General features: G+C 51.4%; 4 protein-coding genes across 4 annotated transcripts; 2 read left to right on the plus strand and 2 right to left on the minus strand.

Moving 5' to 3' along the window:
• Positions 1–448: 448 nt before the first annotated feature.
• On the minus strand, positions 449–3831 carry N7511_005899 (glutamate dehydrogenase (NAD(+)); the record flags this gene model as incomplete). The annotated part of the gene is made up of 3 exons (XM_057128276.1): positions 449–583; positions 642–3475; positions 3537–3831. 3 exons carry the CDS (start codon positions 3829–3831, stop codon positions 449–451), a joined length of 3264 nt encoding a protein of 1087 aa, XP_056984793.1.
• Positions 3832–8126: 4295 nt separating this feature from the next.
• N7511_005900 (uncharacterized protein) lies at positions 8127–8351 on the plus strand (the record flags this gene model as incomplete). The annotated part of the gene is made up of 1 exon (XM_057128277.1): positions 8127–8351. The coding sequence occupies one exon, from the start codon at positions 8127–8129 to the stop codon at positions 8349–8351; it is 225 nt and encodes a 74-aa protein (XP_056984794.1).
• A 1301-nt stretch (positions 8352–9652) lies between these two features.
• N7511_005901 (TFIIIC subunit 6 family protein) lies at positions 9653–10497 on the minus strand (the record flags this gene model as incomplete). Its single annotated transcript, XM_057128278.1, has 2 exons — positions 9653–10401; positions 10446–10497. 2 exons carry the CDS (start codon positions 10495–10497, stop codon positions 9653–9655), a joined length of 801 nt encoding a protein of 266 aa, XP_056984795.1.
• A 565-nt stretch (positions 10498–11062) lies between these two features.
• On the plus strand, positions 11063–12602 carry N7511_005902 (uncharacterized protein; the record flags this gene model as incomplete). The annotated part of the gene is made up of 3 exons (XM_057128279.1): positions 11063–11892; positions 11949–12117; positions 12165–12602. 3 exons carry the CDS (start codon positions 11063–11065, stop codon positions 12600–12602), a joined length of 1437 nt encoding a protein of 478 aa, XP_056984796.1.
• Between the last annotated feature and the right edge of the window lie 285 nt (positions 12603–12887).

A 12887-nucleotide genomic window follows, 5' to 3' on the forward strand; every position in this document is an offset into this window, starting at 1 on the left:
GCGGAATCCCTATTGATTTAGACTAGAGTTAGATTATATGTGGTAATTTATATTCACGGTACAAATTTCACAGACTTGGTCTGGACATTAAGATACAAATTGAACTTAGATCAAATCCCTCCTCCATATTGCAGATATGCTAATATTACGAAGTGCACTGTGGCTACTACAAAGACATTCAAATCCAAATCTAAGGACGAATTATTCGAAAGAACTACATCTCTTTCTTCATCTTCCAAAACTAGAAAATCACCAAATTTGTCTAACCATACATTCGTCAAGGAACAAATCGCTTTTTGTTCGTTCCGGATTAAGAGATATATAATGCAAGAGGGACGAATCCAACGGGAAAAGAGAGAAACAAGAAACAGGAAATGAAAGCCCGCAAAACGCAAAATCACATCGGGCTCGGGGGAGGATTTTTAGTTTCGAGATCCAAAATTCAGGTTCAAGACTGAATCTGCGCCAGGCGCTTAGTCATGAAATCAAAGAAGGAGAACTGGCTGGGCTGGTTGCCGTATTCGTAGACGAAGCGGCTGGCCAGGTAGGAACCAAAGATGGCGCGGAGATAGTTCTCGGGGACCTGTGGGTGTCAGTAATGATTCAATTGGGGTAGAATGGAGAATGGGGTAGGAACTTACACGCTCCAAAATGGTCTCAAGACCAATCTTGCCAAGAAGCAGGCGGGGCAGAGCATCGCTAAGTACCGAGCGACGGAGGGCAACATTGTCCCAGAGCTCGGTTTGCTGGAGCTCCTCGTCAAGCTTGGTGATGGCGATACTGAGGCGGTCACTCAGAACACTGCGCAACACACCAGTCTGCTCGTGCTCGCGCCAGATGGCCTCGAATTCGAGAGCGGCGTTTTGCTTGATGACTTCCTGAACCTCCTTAACGTAGGCCTGGTAGAAGTCGGGGACGGTACCATCCTCACGGATGCACATATTCTCCACAAATTCGTAGTCGTTGAAGGACAGGGAGGCGAGGACCTCCAGGGAAGAGGAGGTAACACCGCCCTTGTTGGCGGAAGCGTCCTTGTACAGGATGCAGCCGGCCTTCTCAAGGCGCAGCTTGGCGTCCTGAGTCATGAACAGGTTGGCACCTTCAACAATATAAGGAACAATAGACTTGTTGTCTTTAATAAGCTTGTTGACGGTGGACAGATCAATGGACTCGGGACGGCCACCGCAAGGCACGAACATGTCGAACTTCTCCTGCGAGCGGAGGTGGTAGGTGTTACGGAAGATCATACCGTTGTGAACAACCTCGCCGCTGGGGAGCCTGACATTCTTCTCGTCGACCAAGACACGGTAACCATCAGAGGACAACTTGGTCATGTCGAACTCGGAGATCATGGCACGCTTCTTGGCCAGACGGAGAAGCTCTTCGTGGTTCAGACCATTAGGGTCGTAAATGACGCCAGCTCCGTCAACGATAGCGCCGTACTTCTCGTTGGAAAGCAGGATCTCGTTGGATCCGAGATCACCATCGGGACCACCGGTCTGCAGCTTGAGCATGGTGGAAGGGTCGATGTTCAGCTTGCGGTAGATACCAAGGACGTACTGGCGGACCGAGAGGGTGGTCATGCCATAAGTGTCGTGGGGAATACCACCCAGCTTGGGGCTCTTGCCAGTGAAGAACGACTTCCACCAGGGAGCGCCACGGGTGCGAGCATGCTCGGTAGCCCAGTTGACAAGCTCGGCAGTGTTCTCATCGGGACCCATGAAAAGGATCTCGTCCTTTCCGTGGAGATCCACAATAGGGTCCTTGATACCAGGGCTTACAGGGGGCAGAAGCAGATCAAGGATACTGTCAATGTACTTCTCAAAGGCGACATGCGCCTTGTCCTGGTGGTCGGCATCCAAGAGAATGACGCCCTTGGCACCACCTTCAGGGATATCCTTGTTCTTGCGCTGCTGGGTGTTGGCCAGGTTATAGTTCTCATCAAACAAAGAGCGAGCGTTGATATTATAAGCTTCGCCGTTACGACTCTTGACGATACGGATACCGCCACGGGCAATGTCACGGAAACGCAGGTGGAAACCGCGGAACTCGGAGCTGATCACCAAGAACATGCCGTACAGGGGCTGGGGGTATTCGTGCTCAGGCAAGAAGTCCGGCTTCAAGCGGAAGCTGAGTGCCACCTTGGTAGGGGTGAAGAAGTTGGTCTTGAGAATAGAGGAGTTGAAAACACGGAAAGAGTTCATGACCATCTCGTCGTGCTCGTTAAGGGCGGTGCCGCGGATCAGCTGCTTAAGCTTGGCACCGTCGAGGACCTCGTCGACCTGAAGACGTAAGTAGCTTAGGGTAGGGAGGAAGTCATCGCCAGTGGGGCCCTGGGTCTGAACGTAGTGGGTATTGGCGAAGTCGAGGTAGAGCTTGTGAATGAGCTCGGGATATTTGTTGATGATCTCGAAAATGTAGTCGGCAGTGAAGGTTTCAGTGCGAAGACGTTTCTTGATCTTAGACAGAAGTTCTGCGTGGACACTGTTGTTGGGATCCAAGAGAGCAGACAACGAGGTGTACTCTGATCCCAGACGGTTAAGGAACTGCTGCACAAAGACCCAGGCGGAGTGAGCATAGATTGTCTCTTGCAAACTGAGCCGGCCAGTAGCAAAGTGACCCTGGAAGCGATTCTGGGGAATGCAGTAAAGAAGGGAAACCTCCTTCATGATCTGGTGAATGGCGGCCTCGATGGGAGGGAACTTGGCCGAGACACCAGAATCGGCCGAGGGTCGGAGGTACAGCGAAATAACGGTGATGCCGTTGGAGAAGTTCTCCAGGTACTTGCGGGAGCTGGTCAGACGGTAGTAGTGGTACAGATCAGACAGAGCACTGAAGAGACCCATGGCGGAGCCCTGGCGGTAGGCAATGACCAGACGCTTCTCGCGGCTGCCCTCGATCTCGAACATCTCAATGACGGGTCCGGACCGGCCGACAGCCGTCGTGATGATCTCCTGGTAGACTGCCTTGGTGTTGGGGGTGGCCTTCTGCAGGAACCGCTTCTCGCCGATGATCTCAATGTCGGTCTCATTTGGCGAAGGGTTGGGGTTCACAAACTGGCACTTGTAGACAAAGTAGCAGCGCAGCTGTTGGCCATCGTTGCCGGGCAGAGTGCTGGGCGAGCGGAAGGTCTCGACACGGTAGCTGTTGGCACCCTTGGAGTGATTGACGTACTTCTCGTCGATCCGCTGTTCGTAACGAGGGCCATCAACGGTGGAGATACCAGGACGGCTGGTATCAATGTAGACAGCGTGGTCCTCAGCTTCCTTGTCCAGACGAATCTCCAGCTGTCTATCATCCCGAGCATAGGCGGCCACCTTGGCGGCATAGAGGGAGAGGATCTGGGTCACGATGGCAGGCACGGTCTCGGTCTGGAAGTAGGTATCGTCGATGCCAAGCTTGTTGTAGAACCAGGTAGTTTCGGACTCGATGAAGTCACTTGGGAAGAAACCCTTTTCTTCCAATTGAAGCATGACTGTTCGGAATTAGCTATATTCTTTTTCTTTTTGCATTCCAGTTTGAGTATGTCGACTAACCTTGTTCCATCTGCTTCTGCTTGCCCTCGAAGGTGGCGGCAATGTAGCCTGGGTCCTCTTCGGACAGCACACGGTGTTGAGGGGTACCAGGAATGCCAAGGTGAGTAGGCTGTGGTGACGGCTGACGTAGGGCATTTCCTACGGCATGATCCAAGTGCTTGTTGTGAGGAGGGAAGCGCTGGAAACCAATGGGAGTGCCAGTGCCGGAGCTTCCATCTTGGCTAGCAAAAGCCTGAGGAAGGGGCCGCGAGGGCAGACCGGTCTCAGAATGTGGGGTAGAAATAGGAGAAGACATGTTTAGAGGAAATCTCTTAACACGTAAAGTAAAGATGAAGAAGTCTAGGAAGTAGAGCGTTAGTTAAGAGCTCACGTGGGGCATGTGGTTATCTTTGGAGATAAGAAGTGGAAGTAAGGGACGACCGCCTCGACCCTTTCAACCTTTTCCCTTGTCAATGACTTACTGAGAATCGACTGTCGCCATGGAAGACAGAAAACGGACAATGATGGTATGAAGAAAATCCGGGGAACCCTGATCTTTTTATAGTCCAACCTGATTTCTGCTACGTTCTGACTTGGTCCACTCTGTCATCACCGACGCTAGGCGGTTCAACCAGCGTCTCGACTTCTGCTCCACTTGGCTTTGACTAAAGCCCGGCGACATGCGCCACTCTCATTGGAAGCCAAATGCCCTCCGAGCCGAACAAGATAGCAATGCGTCATGCGGGCCGAAACAATTGCCTCAATTTTGGAACGTGGCTGAGATGTTTAGTTGCTTCTACAGGGGCAATTGACCAGGTGACTGTGAAAAAATAGAGTCCAAGCCAGGTCACCTGAGTGTTCTATACAAAGCACTCGCCTCGTTCACGGGCTAAATTTACGACAATATGATATCAGGATATATCCTTGGACCATCGTGGAATGCAATGTGTCATTAAATCCACTCAATTGCCTCCCGACTTCCCATATCACGTACAATATGTCCCTAAATGCCTCATCGTGCAAGGTTCTTGAACCATCCCCGGATTCTCACTGTCTCTCTCACTGGTTGAAAGGTCCAGTCCGGGGGATTTTCGCCTTGGGGTATACTCGACTATTACCAAGACCTTTCCAGTCTGGCCCTATCACCGGGCCGGTGACAGAAGAAAATCTCCAACCGGAGGGGCTCTGGTACCTGGATCGTCGACTTGCGGGGTATTGACCCGGCATGGCCCTGCCCTTGACATCCAAGCCCTGCACGTTTGGATGGTCAGGTCATGTTATTCGCCAGAAATAGCGCATCTGGCCCAATATACGAAGTCTATCTCCAACGTGAATTGCACAATTTTTCACGCAATCCAAGTTCTTCGGCGGGGCTTTACGTGATTGCGGACTCTCGGCGGACGTACCATTGGCAGATGCATCCGAGATGAGGTAATCACCCCCCGTGACTCCGGCCTGAGGCTTGGTGGCAGCCTGAGAGTCCAGGCCAGCATGTTGGTCTCGTTCCCTTCTTTCTCTCTACGCGAACAAGTCTGCTGCGGTATTCAGCGCCATCTTCGGCATCGCTAGGAAATACTGAGACCACGGAGGACCCCGAAGATAAGGTCATTGGATCTGACCAGACCAAGTCCCTTCCAAGCATTCACGCCCAATCTACAGTATACGCTGGACAAATAACAAGATCGGCTGTCAGGACCTCGGCTTGCCAGGCTGTTCCTGAACACATCTTGGGTACACAAGCAGAAGCAGCTATCAGCTCTCAACTTTCAAATAGAAGTGGAACAATGTTTACAGTACGCACATGTGCAACCACAGCGACTGCAGCGGCACATCAACCACAATCTGTAGATTGTAGATCGGCTACCCTCCCCAAGGTCCCTCACACAGAGCCCTTGATCATCGGGTCTCGATCTCACTCGATCACCCCCGATCTTACAAGTATCCCCTACATACATGTAGACTTACCCTGCGCTCGATCGCAGTCCAGGCGTGGAGGGTAGGGGTAGTACCACAACCTGTCCACGTACCCATGAACAACTCCAAACCCAACAATCCTGTTCGGTGTCTCACCCTGACACAACGTCCAGAAATTCTGTGCAGGATGCAGCAACCCCCATGCACTCAAACCAGGCACGATCGATGTTGACCATGAGGATCACATACTTCCACAAACAATCATAAAGTACCAGTACATAGTCAGCATTGATCATCATGCATGAATGCTGTGTTGTACATTCGTGTACCTGACGAATCTCCCAGCCAGTTGGCGCCACATGGGCATAGACACCGGACAACTCATCACTTCCCCCCCTTCTTCTCCGTTCTCCCCAGATTACTGAAACGAGCGGTGTAGAAGACAAGTCAGAGGCCAAAGTCATGCGCCGAAGATAGAGGGCCCCAACATATTTGAATGTTGTCTCTATCTCCTCAATATCTTTGTACTTTGTTTGTATTTGAGTAGTGGCGTACGTATACATCCAAATACACAGGTGTACTACCTATCCATGCAGTATCATCAATAATCCAAATGTGGAAGTGGAAGCAAAGGGGCAATTCCCGAAGTATGTGTCCCCCCCAACAAACTGGGACTGCAGATGGTAACGTTGTTATCGAAGGAATGGAGCCCCCTTCCCTCCACATCCTCCTACGTAGGTGGCAGACTGCATGATAAGGAATAATCGAGGAGTCCATACATATTGTACAAGTATACCCCTTGAATCCGGGGGAAGAATGGTGGAGTTTTCCCGAGTTTACTGATCGATCAGCCTTCAGCGCCTACTGTACGGGGGTGGATTTAGGTACTTTTGTCTTTTGAGACTTCGCTTAACGGATTCTCGCTAGGGGCACCCCCTGAATACTGTAGTGATTATTGAATACTCCGTATGGAATATTGCAATCAAAGAAGCCCGAAATCCACAAAACGTTGGGGAAAGCTAATCCCCGGACTGGGAGTCTTATCCCTGTCCTTTCAAAGAATATATGCGCCCCAGACTGTTTCTGTTTCGACCCCTGGCGTGGTCCCACTACAGTATCAGTATCATCTGTTGTTTAATTAGTGGCGTCTGCTGTGTTACTATTGCGACTAGCAAGTTGTAGTAGGGTTTCTACTGTCGTCAACAGACGTGTTTGTGTGCCCCTGGAGTGCGTGTTGTACTCCGGTTCCGTATACTTCGGACTTGTACTGTATGGGAGGGGGGAATAGTTTCACCCTTTTAAACGAAGGATCACACAATATCCGATTGTCTCAATTTTCGGGACGATCGACTGGATCATCATCACTTGGATTTGTCCAAAGAAAGAAGAAGAAAAAAAGATCTTCCGGAACAGCGGTGGGTAAAGACGGGTTGATACAGCGGATGAGAGTATAACAGAGACGAAAATAGTCTCGCCACTTCGATTCTCCCACACACACCGCAACCGATGGGGAAATTTATCCGTGCCGACAGACTGGTTGCCGGGCCTCGATTTGTTCAAGGATCGCCGTATCCGCTATGCCGAGGTTGACCCCAGGTTCTATGGAAGCACTAACTTACGCGGTAGAAGCACTAGAAGAAAGAGGTTGCACACGTAAGTTAACGTACAGCAAACTAAGACATGTATTGCTTGCTAGTCCACCTAGTTCCAATACCGCCAAAGTGTAAGCAGTAAAATGTAAGCTGTGAATCCCTAGCCAATCCCCACACTAACGCGTCAGACCCCTTTTCTCCCCGACAGGCTCCGGATTGGACTCCCGTAGTTCCGATGGAGAATGTTCCCCTACTTTCATGGATTATTGGGCCCTGGGGGAGGTTTAGAATGAGGCGATGGGGCTTGGCGAGAAGATCTACGAGGCTTTGGGCCTGGCCCCAGGTATGTACTGGTTACTTCCCCATGTCCCTCCACAGTGGCTGTTTGGGTCGTATTTATATATACTCTCCTAAGGATATAACTATCCGGTTCCTCTCGATTTCCATTCTGTCTCTCTAGAATATTTAAACCCCCCACTAGTGACTTATCCAAGTCGGTCTCTGCGCTATAACGTCCATCTACATCGATACCATCCCATCTATACAGATTCCCCATTTACATACTTCCCACCACCACCACATCCCATTCCCTCACCTGAACCAACCCGACAGCAATTCAAATCTCATGTGAGTCATCACCTCTTACTCCATATACCGTCCCCCATACATCCAATACCCGCACATCCCCTCCGACCCGATCCACCGAGATCGGGTCCTGCTCGGGCAAGTTCGGAAACACGAAGCATATGCCAGAGTACAAAAGCCCTATATATCACATCAGATGCTAACTCGATCTTGTGAATCCAGCTCATACCCCGACACGATCAACTGTTATACGTCAAACCTCTGCCACTTGTTTTTGCCGAGGTTGTTCGGTCACGCTTTACTATCACGCCCGGCATATCGCTTTTTCAACTTCCATACACTACTCCCTGGTATAAAAGTGCCGTTGGCTCGGTCCGCCTTTCATATTTCATCTTGCTGCTGCTCTTTGTCCGTCGATATACTACACCTACCTTGCACGACACAAAACCAACCCAACCGCTTTCGACAACCTCAACCTCTTCTATCTATACCTCTATCCACATCTTATACCACCCACACAATGGCCTCCGTCTCAACCAAAACCGCCACCCCCGTCATGCCCCCAGCTTTCTTCCCTCAAGATATCTCCCGCGCCATGATGACAACCTCAGCCCAAAAACCAGAAAAGACCCGCTCCACCCTCGTGGACGGTATGCCTCCTGCACCGCCTCCCTCCCCAGTCGCTTTCGCCAAGGGGAGTAAGAAGGGGTCTTTCGCTGATATTCCCAGTCTGTCTCTGGAATAAATCCTCTCTCCTTCTTTGACTGCTTTCGGTTGTTTTCGGGGCTTGCGAGTTATCTGTATCAACATTTCTTTACCTGGTTTCTGGTCTGTGGCCGGATCTTACTGCTGCATATGATGCAGTGAGATTTGGATCACATCCTCCTGTTCGGTCTCATTTCATGTCCTGGACATGTGCGATGTCTTTAGCCTATGTCTTTCTTTTTATTTTGCTCTTGTTCATGCCGCCGGTTGGATTTAGCGAGTGCATGGCGGCGTGGCCCTTTATCGCCCTGGTTTCCTGTTCTGACTGGGATTCAAAAAGTCTGGGGAGTTTCTGGTGGTCATCTGAGATCCCCGGGGTTCTTTGAATGGTGTCTTTGATACTCTATGTATCCTCATAATTGAAATATTCTTATATTACACTCTGTTTTGCTGTAATTGTAGTATGTTTGTATTCATAAGCTGTAGAAGAAGATCACAGGACTCGGACACAAGTACCAGATAAGGGAAGTTAACTGACAAGTACCAGATACATGTACAACACCCTCTGGCCTCTACCCCGGTGCACCAAATAAAGGACCTTCCATGAACCCAACAATGAGATCGACTACCTATGAAGATCCTACCGATCACGACGTCACACCTTCAAGGAAAATAACAAGTCTACACGGGCTCAATTCCGGAAATACTTGCCGGATGAAAGAAAGAGAAATACAATTGGAGCCCACGAAAAGTGTCTTGGATTGAATGGTGGAATAGGGTTTACCTTCAGGGATAACAGGCGAGATCAGGGATATAATCCATGCATTGAGTTATGGCATGACGTTACCACTCGGCTACGTGAAAGGTCAGGGATCAGCTACGAGCTATCAAGTGAAGCTAACCGGGCCCAATGGCACTGTTCGCGTGGGGCTTGTAGGGGATTCTCGGCTTTGTTGTTCCTGCGCTTGCGTTTAAATACTGTACTGTACCTGGACGAATGGGGATTGATTGGAAAAATAGGCTTGAATAAATTGTACATGTTTGATTCTTGGACTGGGTACTTCTGAAGATGGAGCATATCGCTCTTTCGAGTTAGAGCCCTCGGCTTACCGGCAATTTCCCACGATGGATTTGACGAGCGTGGATGTCAAATGATATCCGATATCCGAGGGCCGGATGTTGATGTTTTCTATCCCGGGCTTCCGTGTTTGGGGGTGCTTGATGTGTTGCGTATGGAGGTCAGGGCCAGACCCATGCAATTGGACTGTTCATCGTGTTCTCCGGCGACAATACTCCTGGCAATTTCGTCTCATGATAATCGATCTCGTGTCGGTGTGCATCTCAGGATGCAGAGCTCTCGTCACTAGACTGATCCGATTCAGAACTGTCAGGTGCATTCAGCTCTTGGATCAACTGCTCCAACGTCGCCTGCGCCTCCGGATCCCCTTGGAGGGCACGTTGGTTGAGTCGCTCAATCTCGGCCATCTGTGCTTCGGTGCGAGCCCAGCCACTCACCCGGTCACCAATGTTCACGTTGCGCCGGGTACTCAGGACCGTGCGGACGGTATCCGAATCTCCCTTGGTCGACTTGATCTGCTGCAGACGTTGGATAAAGTGCACCTGGTGCGTCGGGGCGGCTCGTCGGGGCACGCCTTGGGACGTGGAACCCTGAGAGGCCGCGTTTAGGTTTGGGTCCGATCCCGATGGGATGAGGGTGGCTTTGCGACCGAGGATCTTGGCGCTGTTGGCGGCGATTAGCTCGTAGGAGGGCCCCCGGTGCAACGGCTCTGTGGGGTGATTGTTCATGTCTGGGTCTGTGTCGGGGTTGGCGAAGACCAGTTCGGTCCCGATCTGGTCGGCCCACGAGCAGCTGAAGATTTGGTTGTAGTACGACACGACGGGGTTGCACGTGTGTAGACCGAGAATCTGGATTCGCTCCTCTGCAAAGTCCCCTCTTTCGGTACTGCCGACCGAGGTGAAGGCTTCGGGGTCTCTGCCGCCATCGATCTGGTCGGTGGAGGATTTGTCGCGACGGCGGGGGGTCGTAATGCGCCGTGATGCGAGCTCAAGTCCAGGTTGAGATAGAAGGTCTATCGGGCGAGTTAGCACGAGGTCATCCCTGTCTCCCCGGCACGGCCTCTCACCTCTGTCTCTGGGCCATATTCATACTCATATTCCTCGTCCATGATGGAGGAATGAACTCCACTGAGGCAATCTGCCGCATGCGATAAGATCTGAGTCAGCGGCAAGCGGTGAGATCAACAAATAACCCGGTCAGTCCAGTGGCAAACGCTTCAAAAGGGCTGGTTGCGGTGACATTCTCCGGATTCTGTAGTTTACGGGTAGTATATATATATGTATTAATATAATATAATATATAATACTATCATACTATGACTCCAATGCCCATATGGACATGGACCTCTTCGTCCCTGTCCATATCCACCTCAGCCTTATGATCTCCCATCCCTCACCGGCTTTGGGCGGATAAGCATATGCAAGTTGACCTATGGTCTGAAGCATTTCCGCACGTTCCCGGTCTGCCGCTCTGGACCCTTTAGAGGTCTCTTTTTTCTCTCTCTTTCTCTTGTGATTCTGTGGAATTTGTGGAATTCCTGGTTTTCCCCTTTTTTTTTTTTGGGTGTCTATGTGTGCTCGCTCTTATCTCTAGTCCCATCTCCCTTGGCCTCGATCCACACATTGACACATTGGCACATTGATACACACACAGTCTATGTTGGCTCCATCCAGATGACCCGGAAGGCCAAGGCAATTATTGCCCTGCTGCTCACCTTGATCGCCTACGTCTCCATCAACAGCATAGCCCATATCACCAAACCAGCGGCGTTTGTGTGGTATGCAGAGGACCGGGACGAGCAGCACTGGATTGCGAGTTCACGGTCCTGGTTCGACCGCAAGGCCTGTCGATGGCTGAGTGTGTGCGGTGCCGCCCATTTACACCTGGCCAAGGGCTCCTTTGGACAACGCGATCCGACGGGCTGGACGGGGTCCGAGTCGGATGGCTGGCGGTCGTTCTGGCGCGGGGACGCTGAACGCCGGGCTCGGCAGATCCCCGACTTTGTTTTTCACTACGCCCCACTCGTGCATCTTTATTCTGGCGAGCAGTTTTGGCCGGGCGACATCGCCGAGCATCTGCATCACACCACACCCTCGCTCAATTATACCCCCATTGACCTCAATGGGGCGTACCCCACCTTGAGTAATCTGGATGATCTGAATCAGTGGGAAAAGGGCTGGCCCGTCTACTTGACGAGCCAGGATGATGTCCAGAGTCGACCGCCGTGGCTGGAGGGCGAGGGAAATATCCCAGAGGGTGGGACCAGGCAGGAATCGTGGTCTGATTGGGATGGACGGGTCGACGGGGAGATTCCAGGCGATACCAAGGAAGATCGGGCCCAATGGTACGATTTCACGCAGCCGGGCACGATCCCGACAGATGACACCCCGGATCAGCATCAAGAAGCGCAGCGCATACTCAAAGAGGAACTGCGCAAACGATACAGCGGCAAGGAGATACGAGATGAGGGGGCGGGGGTCGGAGCGATGCCCCAGCAATCCTGGTAGTGATGGACAAGGGCAATGGCATCATTGATGCCTTCTGGTTCTACTTCTACAGCTTCAATCTCGGCAACACCGTCGCCAATGTGCGCTTTGGGAACCACGTCGGCGATTGGGAGCATTGTCTGGTCCGATTTCACAATGGCAGCCCGAAATCGCTCTTCTTCAGTGCTCATCAAGGTGGGGAAGCGTACAGCTATGAGGCGGTGGAAAAGATCGGGCAACGAGTAAGTATCATGGGAATTGAGAGTTCCATGCCTAACATCCCTTGCAGCCGGTCATCTACTCTGCCGAGGGTAGCCACGCCATGTATGCCACGGCCGGCGTCCACGAGTATATTCTCCCCTGGGGACTCTTGCACGACGTGACAGACCGCGGCCCACTATGGGATCCTTTGCTTAACTCCCATGCCTACACCTATGATTTCGACGAAGATAACCTGCGCGCCTCTACCTTCAGTCCCTCTGCCCCTACTGAATGGTTCTATTTCAAAGGCCACTGGGGTGATAAGTTCTATCACTTAGGTGACCCCCGCCAGTATCGATTTGCCGGCCAATACCACTATGTCAATGGGCCGACAGGGCCCCGGTTCAAGCACCTCAACCGTCACAAGGTTTGCCAAGGACCTGATCACGCTCCCTGCATTATCAAGAACTACGTCGAGCAAGGGAAGCGTCCACAGCGATGGGGGTCGAGCGGGCCAGGAGAGTAACTCTTGATGAATGGTCCAGCTGTCAATGGCACCCGTATCCCCTCACACCTTGACCCATATTATCCCCCCGAGCAACCCATCTACACCCGTCCCAGACAGCGTGGAGATTCTTTCGCTGGATATATTCTTGCCCCCGTGCCCTACCCGTTCTACATTCCTCATTTCTCTCTGCTTTTTTACATCTCTCTCATATATACCCCTTGTGTTACTGAATCCTTGATCAAAGGCCAGCAGTATAGACCTCTCCTTACGAACGATACCATGACCATTTATCTGATTTCAACA

This window comes from Penicillium nucicola (genome assembly GCF_028828085.1).
Source record: "Penicillium nucicola strain IBT 29836 chromosome Unknown utg000005l, whole genome shotgun sequence".
Classification (NCBI taxonomy): domain Eukaryota; kingdom Fungi; phylum Ascomycota; class Eurotiomycetes; order Eurotiales; family Aspergillaceae; genus Penicillium; species Penicillium nucicola.